General features: G+C 58.4%; 1 protein-coding gene across 1 annotated transcript; it reads left to right on the top strand.

Moving 5' to 3' along the window:
• The first annotated feature begins 548 nt into the window (after positions 1 to 548).
• On the top strand, positions 549 to 15,726 carry SERPINA12 (serpin family A member 12). Its single transcript, XM_008048988.1, has 5 exons — positions 549 to 676; positions 6,510 to 7,148; positions 8,773 to 9,043; positions 13,923 to 14,070; positions 15,541 to 15,726. Exons 2-5 carry the CDS (start codon positions 6,527 to 6,529, stop codon positions 15,724 to 15,726), a joined length of 1,227 nt encoding a protein of 408 aa, XP_008047179.1. The 5' UTR covers positions 549 to 676; positions 6,510 to 6,526.
• The last annotated feature ends 1,143 nt before the right edge of the window (positions 15,727 to 16,869 follow it).

Below are 16,869 nucleotides of genomic sequence, written 5' to 3'. Positions count from 1 at the left end.
GACAGAAAAGTGTATGTGAGGGGGTGGGCATAAAACCCAACCATCATCTCATCTCCCCAGCACCACCTACGTGCAACTGGAAAATAATCTGCAATTTTCACAAATGATCACAGACGTGCATGAGAAGTTTTTATTCCTGCTGTCCCCAGCAGAGGTTGTCCTTTGATCTGTCTGTCCATCTCCCCTGGATCCTCTTCCTCAAAAGGACTCCCTGTGAGCTGAGGTAACAGAGACGACAATTTGGAGCCCATGAAAAATAGCAAATGAGAACAACGAGGGGTGAATGGGAATGATCCCAAGAAATCCAGCTGCCAGCCTCTTTCCAGGGACGGCAGTGACGATGCTTGGGTTGAACATTCACCGCCAGGACGACGGGCTGATCTGTTTGTAGGATAGTCCAGCCTCATACCCAGCCAGCGATTGGGAAACCGAGTCGTTGCAAAAGAAGTGAGTGGACTTCATTAGGGCAGCCACAGCCCAGCGGGTGTGGCCAGTACAATATCACGCCACGGCCTCCAGAGGTGAGGAAGGCCCCAGGAGGTGTCGTGGTCATTGCTCCCAGAGCCTCCCCAGCTGCCACTCAGGCTCCACTCTTCCAAGAGGCCATGGAAGTGTAGACTGTGGAGCAGGCAAGGCGGATTCGCGGCCAGCTCGGTGGACTTTCCCTGGATGTGCTGTGAGTATGGTCTCTTCCCTTTGAAAAGATAAGGTGCGCCTTGTTGATTGCACACAGAGGCTGCTTCTGACTGGAGGGGGGGGGTCCAGGCATCCCCAGGTATGTATTTAAGCAATATAAAATCTAGGGGAGCGCCACAGTCGGGGAGCCCTTTCTGGAGGAGCCCACTGGGCATCTTTGATGGAAGCCCTGGCTCACTTCCATGGACGCTGCTGCCTGGAGTTTTTCTAGAAAAGGCTTGGGGGCTGGGGGAGGGAGGGGACTTAAGGGTGAGGTGGCCCCTCCGACTCGGGCCCTCCCCCTGACTGGTGAGCTGCTGGTGAGTCTTTCTCTCCGAGGACAGAGGCTGTGTCCACAGAGAAAGTGAGGCCAAGCACCCTGTTGAACGCATTTTTGTCAGAAATACACACGGCAACCTCGGCCTCCTCTGTCCACTCGGGGCGTGGCTCTCCCTTGATAGCACCCTTCCTCCTGAGGTCGGTGGCCACTGAGCCACGTGCTTCCTCATCACAGACTGAAGTCACTGAAGGGAAAGAGGGCCAGGTCAGGCAAGGGCTGGACCGTTCTCGAGGGTCTGGAGACGTCTGTGGGGCTGACTGTTTCCTGGCGTTGCTCTACGCCCAGTGCCTGATACACGTGAGGACCCAAAAGTCCTCCTTAAAAGAGTGAAGGAGGGACCCACGGGACAAGTTAAAAAGTGAGATGACGGGTGTGCACCAGTCTTTGCTTTCCGGGAAGAAGGAAAAAGCCCCCTACAGTGGTCATTAGAGCTCTTCTAGGAGGCTTCTCTGACTTTAAGCAGGGAATGAGGATGTGTTACTGCACTTCGTCCTGAAATTGCTTTCAACAATACTAATTTAATTCCTAGTACACCCACAGTAGTGTCCTCATGAAACAACATCCACCCCTTGCAATGGGGGACCCCAGAGCTTGCCTGGCCATCCCAGAGCCCAGGACCTCGGTGACGGTCTTCTGCTGGGGCCCAAAGCACACCTTCAAGAAGGATCCCCCAGTTTCTCAGCCCGATATGGGGTGCTGAGTCTACCCAAATGCTGTACACTCTGTGGGGGACCTGGGGGGAGGGGTGTCAGAGCTCCCTGGGTGGGGCAGGGAAGGAAGGTGGCGTAGCCAGGCTGTCCGGGAAGGGCCTCCCGTTAGCAGGAGATTCCAGCTGCTGCGAGCTCACCCTTCTTAGGGCCCGGGACATCGGGGGTGGGGGGAGCTTGCCTTGGCATCCTAAACATTTCGCCTCACGGGCTGGAGGAAGGATATCACAGCGACTCCTCCCAGCCAGTCTGCTTCCTCCAGGGAAGAGAGGCAGGACATACCGGCCAAGAGGGGCGACCGGGGGAGGGGAGGGATGCCTCTTCTCTAACGCAAGTGGTTCCAAGCACCCTGCACGAGTCAGTCCTCTGTAGCCTGTGTGTGTTCTGGCCGCTTACCGGCTGTTTCCCCAAACTGCTGGCGGTCGAGAGGAAAGCACTTTGTAAAATCACAAATATTATTGTCAAGTCAGCTGTCGAATCTTGCTGTTGCCTTAATCAGCTTATTCCAGTGACAAGCGTGGCTGGGACAGTGTGGGAGGCAGAGTGGAGGAGGAACGGTGTGGACTGCAGACCCCTGTGCTGCTTGACCGGAGGGCTTCCCACCTGGCTTGGGTCTGCCTTCCCGGTGAAGGACATCTGGGTGGGCGAGAGACACCGTTTTATCTTTTCATCAGAAAACTGTGTTCCCAGATGAATAAGGAATGTGGGCGCAGGACGTTCGGGGGACACCTCTGCCCGTGTGCACGCCACAGGGCTCGGTTCTTACGGTGCTCTTTTTCTTTTTTATTTTAATTTTACTTATTTATTTAACATGAGTGACACACACATACACACGCCCTCTCAGTCACACACACACTCACACACACATTCCAAGCTAAACCCAGCAAAGAATTACTCAGCTCAGGAGAGCACCCTGTCCATTAGTTGGGAAACAGCCAGTCGCTCAGCTGTTTTAATTGGTGGAATTTTAAAAATTAGCCTGCTCAAGCATGTAATCCAACGGCTGATTTGGGTCAGTTAGGGCCCCGTGATGACGGACAGAAAGGCCTAGAGGGGCCAGTGTGAGCTTTTGGGGGAAGGATGCCAGATGTCAGCACCCGGCAGAAGGCCCAGAGGGGGCTGCAGTGACACAGGCCTGCAGAGATGGGAGGAAGCTAGAACCCAACAGCCGGTATGGGCTGTGTCCCGGGGGTGGACACGGACAGCGGATCAGCAGCACCTGGTGGGGAGAGACCCCCTCCCCGCCTAACAGATAAAGACCCTGGGAGCCTGGAGAGTGAGGAGACCTGCCCAGACCACCTAATACACACAGAAGCGGGGGCAGCCCAAGACCCAGGCTCAGAAGTTCACGAGCATTCCTGTTTCTGAAACTCAGACAAGTACTAAAAACCTCGAGGGGTCAATGGCCAAGGCTCGCCTCCTAGCCGTGCATGTCGGAACGTGCCGCCTTCCCTGCTCGGGCCCGCTCTGCCCGGACTCATCCCGGAACTCCTGCCAGGTCACTCATGGGCTCTGTGTGCAGCTGCTGGCGAGCGCCTGCCAAGAACGTTCTCACGGATCCTTGAGGGACGGGCGTGACTCCTCCACGCCGACACATCAGACACAGTGCCTGCTGGAATAGCAGAAGCTCCTCCTTTTTTTGAGTCGGGGTCTCACTCTGTCGCCCAGACTGAAGGGCAGGGGCCGTTCCCAGCCACCGCAGCCTCGACCTGCTGGGCTCCGGTGATCCTTCTGCCTCAGCCTTCCGAGTAGCTGGAACTACAGGCGTGCGCTACCACGCCTGGCTGATTCTTATTTTATTGTAGAGACAAGGTTTCGCCAAGTTGCCCGTGCGAGTCTCGAACCCACGGGCTCAGACAATCCACCCACCTCGGCCTCCCAAAATGCTGGGATTACAGGCTGAGCCGCCAAGTCCAGCCAGAAGTGCCTCTTTTTAATCCAGGCCACTTTGTGAGCAGCCCAGCCCCCTGGCACCTGAGCTTGAATCCTTCCGTTTTCTATTTTTTTCCTGTGTATCTAAAGCCTCCTGATGGGCTTGACTAATTCACCTTCTGTAGCCTCTTTCAGACAGCCTGTCAAGTCCTTGCTTTTCACCAGCTATGATCATTTTGCCAGAAAGTCGTTTGGGACAGTGCGAGCCCCAAGCTCAGAGAGAGAAAGTGTCTTCCAGAATGTCACACAGTGAAGATGGCAGGAGACCAGAGCACACCACTCTTGCCTACATGGGGGTCCTGGCACTTAAAAATACGTAGCTACTTGTACTTTGCAGGACACTTTTGGCTTCAAGACGCTGACTGTGCATCTGGACATCACTGGGAGTCCCGAGGCAGGGCAGTCTCTGGGGTCCAGGCTGTCAGTGGCTCCAGCTCCAGTTTCTCTGCGAAGTCCTGTGTGTGTGATGGCTGTGAGTCTCTGGCGGCCACATCTCCCCGCCCAGGACACCAGGGAAGGGAGAGGGCAGCACCCCAACACTCCAGCGAACACTCCCGAAATCCCCCTCCATCGGACCCTTTCCACGGGATCAGGGCAGAAGCTGTCACCTGCACAGACTGGATGATGGCAGGCTCCTAAGCCAATCACCAGCAAGGGAGTCGAGACTCCCTGAGCGATCAGGCCCTCCCTCCATGGGGTTGGGCCTCGTCCCTGAGGAACGTGGGCTGCCTGTCAAGAGGGTAGACTGCAGGAAGAAGAGGGAGGAGGAGGAGGAGGATAAGGGGACAAGGGAGAGGGAAAGAAATTCTACTGGGAAGCTGGAGGGAAGAATGCATGCTGGCCGGGCTCAGTGACTCAGCCTGTCATCCCAGCACTTTGGGAGGCTGAGACGAGGGAACTGCCTGAGCCCGAGGTTTCAAGACCCGCCCTGGCAGCTTGGAGAGACCTCGTATCTACAATAAATCAGAAAACTAGCCAGGTGTGGTAGCACGTGCCTGTAGTTCCGGCTCCTCGGGAGGCTGACGCGGAGGGATCGCCGCAGCCCAGCAGAACAAGGCTGCGATGGCCGGGAGTGGCCACTGCCCTCCAGCCAGGGCGACAGAGTGAGACTCCAACTCAAAAAAAAAAAAAAAGAATACGTGCTCAGGGAGCAACAGATTGTATCTGCTGGAATTTTCCAGTACTGCATCACAAACTCCTCGAAGACCAGTGTCTGCTGTGATGAGGGCGCTATCCACGGTGCCTGGCCTAGAAGGGTTAGGGCACAAGGAACTTGGGAGCTGGCACTCCTAGGAACAGGCCCTGCCTGGTGTTCACGTATCTGTTCCTTCAGAAGCCAACTAGAAAGAGCCTCCTTGGTGCCAGACACTGGGGATGTTGGTGGCCGTCCCCTCCTGCTGGTGGGCGTGACGGTTGCCTGCTGAGAGCTCACAGCTGCCCTCCCCTCTCCAAGCAATCATCCGTGGCCGGTAGGAAGTTACACACCGTGCCTCGCATCTTAAAGACAGACCACAGCCACCAACGACGGAGTCTTTCCAACAGGCCAGCCTTGAGAGCCTCCGCGCAGTGGACCAGACCATGGCTAGATGTTACTTGGCTCCTCCCCTTTCCCATCCGGCTCCTGTCACTCCTGTACGGGCTCCTGGGAAAGCTCCCTGAATACACAACGCGCACCTGAATGCCCATCTGGGGCTCTGCTTCCGGGGAGCCCGTCTAAGGCAACCACGAACAGCCTTCACTGCTGAGGAGCTCACTGTTTCCCACCGGCTGCAGACGTGGAAAGATGTCAGTTACAGGATAAAGCAGAGTAAACAACGCAACAGTAAGGCCAAGTGAAGAAATCTGCCTTCATCTCACATACAAATCGGTGTAGCCGTCGCCGGCAGCAGTATGTGCAATTAAAGAAATCAACAAGCGGGCCGGGCTCGGTGGCTCAGCCTGTCATCGCAGCGCTTTGGGAGGCCGAGGCGAGTGGATGGCCCGAGCCCACGGGTTCCAGACCAGCCCGGGCAACCTGGCGAGACCTTGTCTCTACAATAAAGTTAAAAATAGCGGGGCGTGGTTGCACGTCTGTAGTTCCGTCTACGCGGAAGGATGGCTGGAGCCCAGAGGTCGATGCTGGGGTGACCGTGAGCGTGCATGCCACTGCACTCCAGCCTGGACTTGGGTTCTACAATTTAGTCAGGGTTCTTTGGCCAAAGGGGGAGAAGTCCAACTCGACTCAGCCCGCCCTAAAAAGGAAACATACTGACCCTTATAACTTTTAAAAACTGAAGGTGGTTGGGAAACCGAGGTAAAGCTTCGTCCAGGGACTCCAAAGACGTCATCAGGGTGTCGTACGCTTCCCTCTTTCCATCTCCTTTTCTCTCTCTTTCTCCCTCTGCGTGTGGAATTTGTGGCCACACTTAGCTTCAGAGACACGTGGTAAAGCCAGGCGCCCCGCAGTCGGGAGGGCTTTGCGTTATCGGGGAAGACATTGATTGGTTCGCTTGTGGTCACACTCTCTTTTCAAAAAATCAGCCAGGGCGGCAAAGGGATGGAGCATTGTGATGGTGTGGTCGGGGTAACCTGTCCACACGGTGGGTGGGTCTTCACCACGGGCCATGGAGTGGGGGAACAAGGAGTTGAGACACAAGAGCTGTCCCCGCCCTCAGTCCTCTCATTTCAGAAATGGGGACAGTGACTTCTGGTCCTCAGGGTGGTTCTCCAGGTTAAACGCGATCAGGCCAGTGATTCCTAAATCATTATGTCCAGCACACTCCAGGCATGGAGTTCCTTCTTTGAGCTGGTCTTCCTGTGGGCAATGGAGCTCTTTTGTTCTTTTCTCTGCTAACCCCAGGTCTGCTACTTAACAGGACAATCTCCAAGGAAAATGAGCCCCACGCTGGGCCTCGCCCTTTTGCTGGCCAGCCTCCTCCCAGCAAAAGGTCTTCTGGAGTCCCACTTCTCACCAGCCATTCACGAGGGCTCGAGGTTGACGGGAAGGATGGCAGCCAAGGAGCTTGCGAGGCGGAATGCAGATTTTGGCTTCAGACTGCTCAAGAAGCTGTCTGCCAACAACCCTGGCAAGAACATCTTCCTGTCTCCCTTGAGCATCTCGACGGCCTTCTCCATGCTGTGTCTGGGGGCAGAGGACAGCACCCTGGCCGAGATCAAGAAGGGACTCAACTTCAGGAAGATGCCAGAGAGAGACCTTCACGAGGGCTTCCATTACCTCATCCACAATCTGAACCGGGAGACCCAGGACGTCAAGATGAGAATTGGGAACACCCTGTTTATGGACCAGAATTTCCAGCCACAGCGGAGGTTTATGACCGAGGCCAAGAACCTGTACAGTGCGGAAACCATCTCTGCCAACTTTCAGAACTTGGAAGACACTCAGAGACAAATCAATGACTATGTCAGTCAGAAAACTCATGGGAAGATTAACAACCTGATCAAGCAAATCGACCCTGGAACTGTGCTGCTGCTTACAAATTATATTTTCTTTCAAGGTAAGGCTTGTGGCATGTTGGTGTGGAGAGGAAGATGGTCACTGGACTTGGATTAACAATCTGGGTTGGCCACTTGCTTGCTCTGTGACCTTGAATTCAGGTGTGGGTAATCTTTCAGAATCACACTTTTTTGGTCCATAAAAAGAGTACCAGGATATATGATTCATGAGGCGGTGATTGGGGTTTAAGTTACAAATCGATGTGAAATGAGCTTTGTGACATCTAAGTCATTCTCCCTATGTGGCTTTTCGTTATTGCTGATTATCCTAACGCAGCACTGGCTATATGGGTTGAAGTGACATTTTGTCCCCGTGTCTTAGATGAGAGAAAATTCTGAGAGAGAAATTAAAACTTGACTAATTCCAAGCAGTGCGCCAGTCAATGAGTGTCAGAACTGGAACCCAGTTCTCTTAGCTCTGGCGCGGTGTGCTTTCTGCCGGGTAGATGGCTGAACTGGTGGTTGTGTTGATTGCGGTGTTGATGATCACTCGGTGAGTGGCCTGGTCTCCTTATCCTACTTTATCAATTCCCCAGATCTGAGGGAGAGAAACTGAAAAAGAAGATGGAAGGACGTTCTTGGATTCAAACTTCATCCCCCATGTCATACACATCTACTCACACCACACACACACACACACACACACACACACACACGGTGATCAAAATAGGGGCAGATCAGAGGCTAACACCCCTCAATCCCCACAAAGCCAGTACCTTGGAACTAAATATAAAAATGAGGCCTTCCAAAATCCAAGGGAGCCAAAGAGAAAATAAGAAGATGGCAATCCGAAACCTTGGTCTATCCAAACTAGAGAAGGATAGAGGAGGATGTGGAATTTCCCAAAGTCCCTGTGATCCCAACAAAAATGGCAGTGCCACTAGTAAGGCAGATAATGACCACTATCCATCCAACACTCACTATACACAACCACTACACCGTGCTACCATGACCCACAGAGTCTCAGAGCAACCCTTGAGGCACCACCAATATCCAGTCTACAAATAAGGACACTGAAGTCCAAGGAGACTCCAGCACTTGTCCAAGGACATTCTTTTAGAACGACGAGGCCAGGATTTGAACTCAGGGAGTTGACCTTACATTCAGGACTCTGCAGGTTGCAGGTTTAAAAAGACCCAGGTGTGAGCTTATGACCAGTAGGATCAAAGCAACCTCAAGGTCAAAAAGGAGGGTCCAGACACCCGGCTGTGGATGTCACTGCTCACCCACAAGCCCCCAGGGCAGCCGGCTTCGGTCGTTTTCAGGGCCCCATAGGGCTGACTTAGAGTACGATCAGGCATTTTGACTCATGTCAGACCCAACCAGTCTCCGTTAGCGAGAGCGCGGTCTGCCCCGTCAGGACGTGAGCGACAGGCTCTCTCAGGCTCGGGCACCTGGGCTGATGGCGGCCGACTGCCCTGCTCTCAGACGGACAGCCCTCGTCTTGACCTCTACGGGAACTGATCCCTGGGCCTGGGCTTGTCTCGTCGGAAGTCTTCGGTGCCGTGGCAGGGGCATCCCCGAATAGCCAAAGCCCTTCCCCCGATCTGCGCGGACAGAGATGAGGGGCGAGTTCTTTTCCCTCGAGGTGCTCATACCCTGTGTGTCCCCTCCTCCAATCCTAAGCCAGGTGGCAACACGAGTTCCATCCGAACGCCACCAAAGAGGAAGATTTCATTCTGGGGAGAAACAGCTCCGTGAAGGTGCCCATGATGTCCCATGAGGCTGTGTACACCGTGGGCCGCGACGAGGAGCGCGCCTGCACCATCCTGGAAATGCCGTTCGCGCAAAACCTGACGGCCGCCTTCATCCTTCCGGACAAGGGCAAGCTGAAGCGGGTGGAGGCGAGCTTGCAGGCGGACGTCTTTGCCAAATGGAAAACGTTACTGTCAAAAAGGTAACCCGGCTGCTTCTGCCCTTCCCTCCCGCTCTCCCTCTCCTGCACTCTAGGTTTCTGGAGCTCTCGCCTCATACCCAAGTCCTCTCTGGGCTCTGTCATGGGCTTCTATGAGGGTGGGGAGTCGGCTGGGAGACAAGTCAGAGGAACACGGTGAGACCCTAGGCCCGTGGAGGGAGACGCGTTAAAACCGTGCCAAGGGACAGGCGCGGGTGTCACAGGGACTGTGAGTCCGTTCCCTGGGAGGAGAGGGGTGCCACCGTGAAACCAGTGGAGTGTGTTCCAAGTAAGTTGTACAAGTAATACTTGAAAGACTGAAGGGAGTAAATATATTTTTGTAAAGCACACACATAAACTTAGAACTGATTTATAGCGAGCCCACGGGATCCCCGAGACACTGGCACACTGATGGGCTTTCTGGGGAGACGTGAGGGCTGGCATTGGGCTTCAGTCCTGGGGATTGGATCTCAGTGTGGGCGTGCACGGTGCCTGGAGTGGCTGGGCTGGGGCAGGGTCCCTGGTGGCCAGCAGCAGCAGGGACAAAGCACAGAGGGCAGCTTCCACCTGGATGGGGCGGTGTCAGTCGTCCTCTTGCCCGACCTGTTCTCGCGGCCACCTTGCCTGCCGTCATTCTCCGTCCACCTCCACAAAGGTCTTGGCCGCGAACGCTTCACGCCTAACACGCAGCCGGGCGCCGAGGAAGGTTCCAAGAGGGGTGGAGCCTCACAAAGGGGATACTAGGGTAGGGCTGGGCCCTTCGGGGGCGGCACCTGAACTGACACGCCTTCCTGTATGTGGGAACACAACCTGAGGAGCTCAGAAGACGACTCTGATATCTAGAGCTAGCAGAAAGCTCACGCGAGGGAACTTCCAGCTCTGGGTGCTTCCGGTGATGTCGCAGTTCTTGGGGGGAGCTGAGTGGCAGGGCGTCCCGAGGGCACCGCAGTCCTGCATAACCTCCCCTGCCCATCCTGCTGAGAACCCGGGGCCGCACGGGTTGGCAGAATCTGGCTGCTGAAACAGGGGACGGGGCCTGGATGACAGCCCTAGCCTTAGCTGAGACCTGGCTTCCTGGCCTCTGCTGTGAGGCCATAGCGCTGCCGACCTCATCGGACTCTGAAGAGACTTGTGTGAACCTCAACACCACGTGGCCCCTGGAAGACACACCGATGCGAGTCCCGTCTCTTCGGATTGGTCGAAGAGGCCGAGCTCCGTCTCAGCAGGCCTTCCGAACCTCTGGCTTCTGGACGGGCTGATGCCCTGCAGACCTGACCCTCCCACCCTCGGGTGGAACCCCAAGGTGGCAGCTCACCTGCCGAAGCAGGCTTGAGGCTTGGCGTCTGCTGACCTTGGGGGGTCTTGGAAGGGACCAGCAGTTTTTGTCCTGCACCCTAAAGAGCCTTAGAGTCCACAGAGGTATCTTGAAGGATGCTCCTAGGGCCCGGGGAAGGGAGGGAGGGCGGGGAACGGGGAGGACGCCAGGCCCTCATCCCCTCGCATCTGCAGGTCCTGGTTTCTTTGTGAGGCTGGGACCCCGCGGATTCCGTTCCCTGGAGGACGCAGCTCACAGTGGCCTGAGACCCCACAGTTGCTGGCTGGAACTGGGCATTCTGAGTGCACCCCACCCCCATCTCCAGGCCAGGATTTCCCATGGGGCTGCGGCTCCGGTGACCCCCTGGGGGCCTGTGCTCCCCTCACCCAGGTCCTCTGTAGCCCCTGGTCGTGTGGCTGCCATCCGGCCATCACCAACCACACAGAGATGCTCCTGGGCACTGCCACCCTCTCCCTGGCTTCTGATGGGACCAGCACGCCCCCCGTACCTTTACCCATCATGGAATAGATCCTTTGAGAGTTCCCAGAGACAGCCACAGCCTTCCTGGAGGTTTGGGAATAACAGAACCAAAGCCCCCTCCTCTCAGGGGCCCAGGAGAACTTACAGCTCATAGGAGTGACATCTCATGAAGTCCAAGTGCAGGCTGCCTGCCGGGTCTCTTCCAGGGAGCCCCCCACCTCGAGTATGGTATCTGGTCCACCCCACCCACTCCCGCAGGGACTGCTCCGCGAGTCTCCGTGCCTTGCGGTTATGAGGACCATGGCGAGGAGAGGTGGGCCTGGGAATGACAGGGCCACGTCCTCCTCCCCCTTGGGAAACTCCATCTCCTCTTATAGGGCAGTGGACTTACCCAGGCTCCCCGGGGAATTGCGTTTCATCAGAACATGGCAGGCCAATGGCGTTCCTGCCTTCTGAGCTCATCCGGTCTGGGAGACAAGCTGTCAGGTTGGTTTGAACTGTAGGCAGGAAGCCGGGTCCAGACCAGCTCAGGGGTCCCCTGTGGGAGAGGGCCAGGGAAGGGCTATTCCTGTGTGTTCTGTAGCCCAAAAGACTGGAAGGCCTTTTCCCCAGGAGAAGGAACCAAGTCAACCGACACCCACCCGAGAGACACACCCCCACGTGCACGCGGGAGAACGTCTTGGCACTTAGGCCAAGATGATTCCGCCTGGCCTCTGTGAGGAGGCAGACGCCAGCCTTGAATCTGCATCAGTAGAGGCCAGCTGCTTCCTCTTTCCCCAGAGGAAAGGCTCTGTTTTCCCAGGGGCCGCCTTTGTCGTGGGTCCACTGGCACGCCCCACGAGCATGGGACAGGCACCAGCTCCAGCAGCGGCTTCCTCCAGTTGCCCGTCGCAGTCATAGCACCTCTGTCTTTTCGGTTGCTCACGCTAAGAGCCTTGCGGTCATCCTGACCCCTCCAGCGCCCTGTTCAGCCCATCCGGAAGCCCCATGAACCCTGCGTTAAACTCTGTCTGGAGTGTGGTCCGTTCCAACCATCTTGTGGCTCTCAACATCCAGGACACGCCAGCCTCCCGCTGACCCCGCCGCCCATGCAGCACCAAGAGTGGATGCCCCACTGAGCCGACGGCACAAGCCTCTTAGATCCCAGGCGAGACCACGTCACTCCTCTGCCCAGAACCTGCGATGACTCCCCATTTCACTCTGGAAAAAAGCCCAATCCGCCCGGCCCCTCGTCTCCTCCAGGACCTGCTCACTTGTGCTTACCACACAGACCTAATCCCACAGCTGATCGTCATTGTTTGTCTGTAGCACTCGCGCCTTCTTTTTTTTTTTGAGTTGGAGTCTCACTCTGCCGCCCAGACTGGAGTGCAGTGGCCGCTCCCGGCCACCGCAGCCTCGACCTGCTGGGTTCCGGCGATCCTTCCGCCTCGATCTTCCAAGTAGCCGGAACTACAGGTGCGCGCTACCACGCCCGGCTAATTTTTGATTTATTGTAGAGACCAGGTCTCACCAACTTGCCCAGGCGGGTCTCGAACCCGTGGGCTCAGGCAATCCACTCACCTCAGCCTCCCAAAGGCGCGGGATTACAGGCTGAGCCACGAGCCCGGCTACTTGCGCCTTCTCACCCCACAGGTACATGGCATGGGCTCCGACGACACGTTGCGGTGTGTTGATGTCACTCTTGCCTTCTCATATACCACACATACGCATACATAGGTTAGATACGTCTCGAGTGCTTAGATCACCTGGCAGACAGCAGGCCCTGAGTAAACGTTTGTTTAGTGGAAAGGCAAATTTGGGAGTCGGGCCTGTTGATGGTCTTTGAAGCCGTGAGACTGAGTGGCATCCCTGGGGAGGGTGGAAGACAGAAGAGAGAAGAGGGCGAATCTGAACCCAGAGCACACGAGGCACTCTGAGCGTGAGCACAGGTGGCAGAGATGGCGAGAGCCGGGCGCGGGAGGAGGAGGCTTGGGGGGGTCCCCGAGGGTGGGCTTGGGTCGGACACTCCCCACGGGAGAGGGGGTCCTCGGTCGGTCGGGGCAGCTCCCCGAGGGTCAGCTCTCGGGCACAGGGAGCAGGACGTCAGTGGGAATCCTTGAAAGAGCTACTCCTATGGAAAGCGGAGATCAGGCCTGTGGGAGTAGCCTGAGGCTGTGTCAGGCGACAAGCAGTCGAGGCGACACGTTGCAGTGTGTTGATGTCGCTCGCACCACACGTGAGCTGGAGGCACAGTGAGCCGGAAGCCAGAGGCATGAAGCCAGGACCAGGGGCAAGGGCATGTTTTTGAGTTTTGACTTTTTTCTGTTTTGAGACAGGGTCTCGCTCGGGCACCCGGGCTGGCTTTGGCTTTTCAGGATGGGGGTGGGTCTCACACGTGGCCTGCTCCCGGGAAGGACCAAGGAGACGCCTAGGCCAACCCGAGGTCCTTGGGCAGGCGAGGAGAGGCATGGTGCCGGCCAGGGAGCAGGAGTCTGGCCTGCGGGTGCCTCGGGGCCCTGGGCCTCTCCCTGGGCAGGGGGACTGGCCTCGCTCCGGCACAGTGGCAGGGGCGCTGCTGGTTCCAGGGCAAGACGTGAACGCCGGCTGGTCGCCGACTGTCTGCGGGCGCCTTGTCAGTTCATGCACAGCCTCAGTGCCCGTGGGTGTCCATCGCCGCCTCCTCACACGAGTGACCTCGGGACACCGAGCTCCTGACAGGAGGATCCAAGCTCACTTCTGCCCGACTCCAGCCCACCAGGGCCCTGCTGCCCCCAGGGTCAGGTCGCCGGGGTTAGGGTTGGCTCCGGGCCTGGGTGCGGCAGAGACTGCCGTGGGGACAACTTCAGCCACTGTAACCGAGGCGGTGGGGACCTGAGGACGTGCTCCGTGGACGAGGGCCCTGGGCAGGCTGGTGGGAAGGGAGCACAAGGTGCTCTGAGTCTGGGGTCCTGAGTGGAGGAGCCTGCCTGCTTCTGGGAGTGGACAGGGAACCCCAAGACCCTTGGGGCTGGCAGACGGACGTCCCATGCAGCCGCTCTCCGCCTGCCCTGCGGCCTGCCCTGGGACAGTAGGCCCCTACCGCTCAGCGGTGCCCTTCCCGCTCCCCAGGGTGGTCCGCGTGTCTGTGCCCAGACTCCACATCAGGGGGACCCTCGACCTGAAGAAGACACTCTCCAGCCTGGGTGTCACCAAAATCTTCGAGGAGCGTGGCGACCTCACGAGAATCTCCCCTCATCGCAGCCTGAAAGTGGGCGAGGTGAGCTTGGGCGTGGACGCCGGACCCCTCCGCCCCAGCCCAGGGAGCCTCCCCAGCCACGGTCGTGGGGGCTGGGTGGGCAAGGTCCCCCCACAAGTCAGGGCAGCTGTGCCTCCAGCTCTGCCGCGCGCCGGCCGTAGGGTCCCGGGCGGCCCCCACCACCTCCCAAGCCGCATGTTTCCAGGCTTTAAAGTCGGCGCCACCTTGGAAATGGATCAACGCCACAAATGCCAATCACAGCCCGGAAGAGCCACAGGGCCGGAGGGGTCTGACCCACCCGTCTCCGAGGCCTCGCAGGCTTCCTAGGGGCACCTGGCGAGCATGGTCTCCTCGGTGAAGAGCTGGCCCAGCACAGGCCCTGTGGTCTCGGCCAGGGTGTCCCCCAGGGTCAGGGTCACCAGACTCAGCAGACGCAAGACAGGGCACCCAGTTAAACTGGAATTTCAGACACACAGGGAAGAATATATTTAGTGTGTTTCCCAAAGCCTACATGGGAGATACTGACACGGAAACATGCTTATTGTTCATCTTGCATTCAGAGGTAGCTGGGAGCCCTATATTTTCTCTGGCACCCCTGCTTTTGGGTTACATACATTGGAGGAGGGGAAAGATTTCAACGGGCAGAGACGTGGGGGGCTCCTTCCGGGAGGGGGTGCAGTGGAGGCCAAGACTGGAGGGCAGGGAAGGTGCAGTCTCCTGGGTGGGGACCGACAGGTGCTGAGGGCAGGTGAGGGGAAGTTCCAGCCGGCCCGGGGGGTGGTGGCAGAGCCCAGCCAGCTGCTCTGACCAGGGGCCCGGATGTAGCAGTGCTTTTCAGTTTGCAAGAGGAAAAAGCAAGCACAGTGGGCCGTGGATCTTCCCATTTGAACTTTCCTGCCACAGACCTCGCACCATCCATGCACGCCACCCCCTGTAGTTCTGGGTGCCCGTGGCTGTGATGCTCACACAGGATACTGGCCTGTTTTCCGCAAGTAGAATTGCTAGAATTCCGTAGCCTGGGAGGAAAGGCACCAGTATTCCCCAGAGGCCGTCAGTTTCCCAGCGCATCGGGGTGGATGTGGGGTCCGAGTCCCCCCAAAGAGCTAACCCGGGACCTGGCTCCCCGTGAGCCATCCACCAGATGGTGAACGGAGGTGGGGGGCTTTGGGCGGGGACCGCCGCCTCCCTCCCGTCTGCGACGGCTCAGCAGACCCTTTCGGGGAACGGAGAGGAGGCGCCGGCCTCCCTGGGACTCACAGCAGGAATCGCGAGCCCCCTTCGCCCCCCACCTCGTGCTCCCCACACCCCTCTGCCCTCACACTGCGCCTGCCTGTCGAATGCCCTCCAGCGATGGCGCAGAAGAGCCAGGAACCCTGGGGTGGCCGGCACCAGCCGAGGGAACTGGTGTCTCCCTCCCCGAGCCCCTCTGGCCTCTGGCCCTCCGGGGGTCTGGGCGGCTTGGTGAGCACCGCCCGCCCTCTGCCCCCGCAGGCAATGCACGAGGCCGAGCTGATCATGGACGAGAAGGGGACGGAGGCGGCCGCGGGCTCTGGCGCGCAGACGCTGCCCATGGAGGCGCCGCTGCACCTGAAGATCAACCAGCCTTTCCTCCTGATGGTCTACCACAGCAAACTGCCGGCCTTCCTCTTCCTGGGGAGGGTCTTCTGCCCCCAGTAGACACCAAGGGGAGCTCCCAGGGGCTGCGGACCGGCCGCGGATTGGGCTGAAGGTGCTTCTCTCCCTGGGATGGCGACCACAGGCCATGGGCATGCGTCCTCACCACGGCCACAGGCCACCACATGAGTGCATCACGGGCTCTCGGCCCAGCACGGGTCCTCCCTCAGACCCTCCCTGCCCCTCTGAATGTCAGGACGAGGGGCCCCGCCTCACCCACATGGTGGCATCCGCCTCCCCCTGCGGCAGGCAGAGGGGTTTTGTGAAATTAATAAACGACACTCCTCCCTGCCATCCCCGCCTCCCAGGTCAGCGTGGTGGGTATCTTGGGGAAGGTGTGAGCCACAGCAAGTCTCAGGTCTGGAGGGAGACCTGGCTTCAAGTCCTGGAACTGGCTTCCTTTGGGAAAGCCACACGCCCTCTCTGAGCCCGTTTCCCTCTTCCTGAGGCGAGGGTCGCGCTCCTCCCCGTGGGCTCCGAGGAAGCTGGCACTGCAGGGGCTGTCTGTGGCCACGAGGGGCCACCCGCGGAGGTCTCGCTTCAGGCACGGTGCCCATCCCCCTGCAGGGACTCCCCAGGGTTTGGGGAGGTGCGGATCTGCCTGGCTTGGCGCGGAGAAGCCCCAGCTGGCAGCCGCTGCCCCTCCTTGGGGGTGTCTGGCAGTCACGGTACACGGTGCCCTTTGTGTTCCGGTCACGGCGGCTCTGAAGGCAGCCCGGAGGGGCATCCGTAGGGCAGATGTGTAAACTGAGGCTCAGGGAGGTGAAGTGACCTCTGGGCGGCCTCCGGGGTAGCCGCGGGCAGCAGGAGCCCTCGTCTTCTGGCCGGGATGTGAAGGAGGGGGTGGCCCGCACGGAACTCGGCCCTGAGATTTGAGTCACTGCTCAGCACCTCTTCGAGCTGCTTCGGCAAGCATGTCCCCACGAGCGTGTCCTCCCCGACCGGGGCACCGGCACAGACTGGTGGGCGAGCTGGCCTGGGGAGGGGCCAGGCCAGTGCGCGGCGGTCGGTGCTCGGCATGCGGGAGCCCGGAGGGCACAGCTGCTCTTGGAGAGGGCGCGAGTGGGGGAGGCTGAGACCCAGCACAGGGCCACGGACTTGCGAGGGCTGGGGGTCCCCACCGAGTGTGTCCCTGACACCACGGCC

The sequence above is a fragment of the Carlito syrichta genome, unplaced genomic scaffold, assembly GCF_000164805.1.
Source record: "Carlito syrichta isolate Samal-C Ts95f unplaced genomic scaffold, Tarsius_syrichta-2.0.1 Scaffold130403, whole genome shotgun sequence".
NCBI classification, from domain to species: domain Eukaryota; kingdom Metazoa; phylum Chordata; class Mammalia; order Primates; family Tarsiidae; genus Carlito; species Carlito syrichta.
The sequence above is the reverse complement of the archived record's forward strand: the minus strand, read 5'-3'. Positions and strand labels throughout refer to the sequence as shown.

What these genes read in the sequence shown, in the direction of transcription:
- SERPINA12 (XM_008048988.1), top strand. Translation starts at nt 6,527, where the DNA reads ATGAGCCCCACGCTGGGCCTCGCCCTTTTGCTGGCCAGCCTCCTCCCA. An exon ending in AAAACGTTACTGTCAAAAAG is followed by an intron (nt 9,044 to 13,922) that starts GTAACCCGGCTG and finishes CCCGCTCCCCAG; the next exon opens with GGTGGTCCGCGTGTCTGTGC. An exon ending in GCAGCCTGAAAGTGGGCGAG is followed by an intron (nt 14,071 to 15,540) that starts GTGAGCTTGGGC and finishes CTGCCCCCGCAG; the next exon opens with GCAATGCACGAGGCCGAGCT.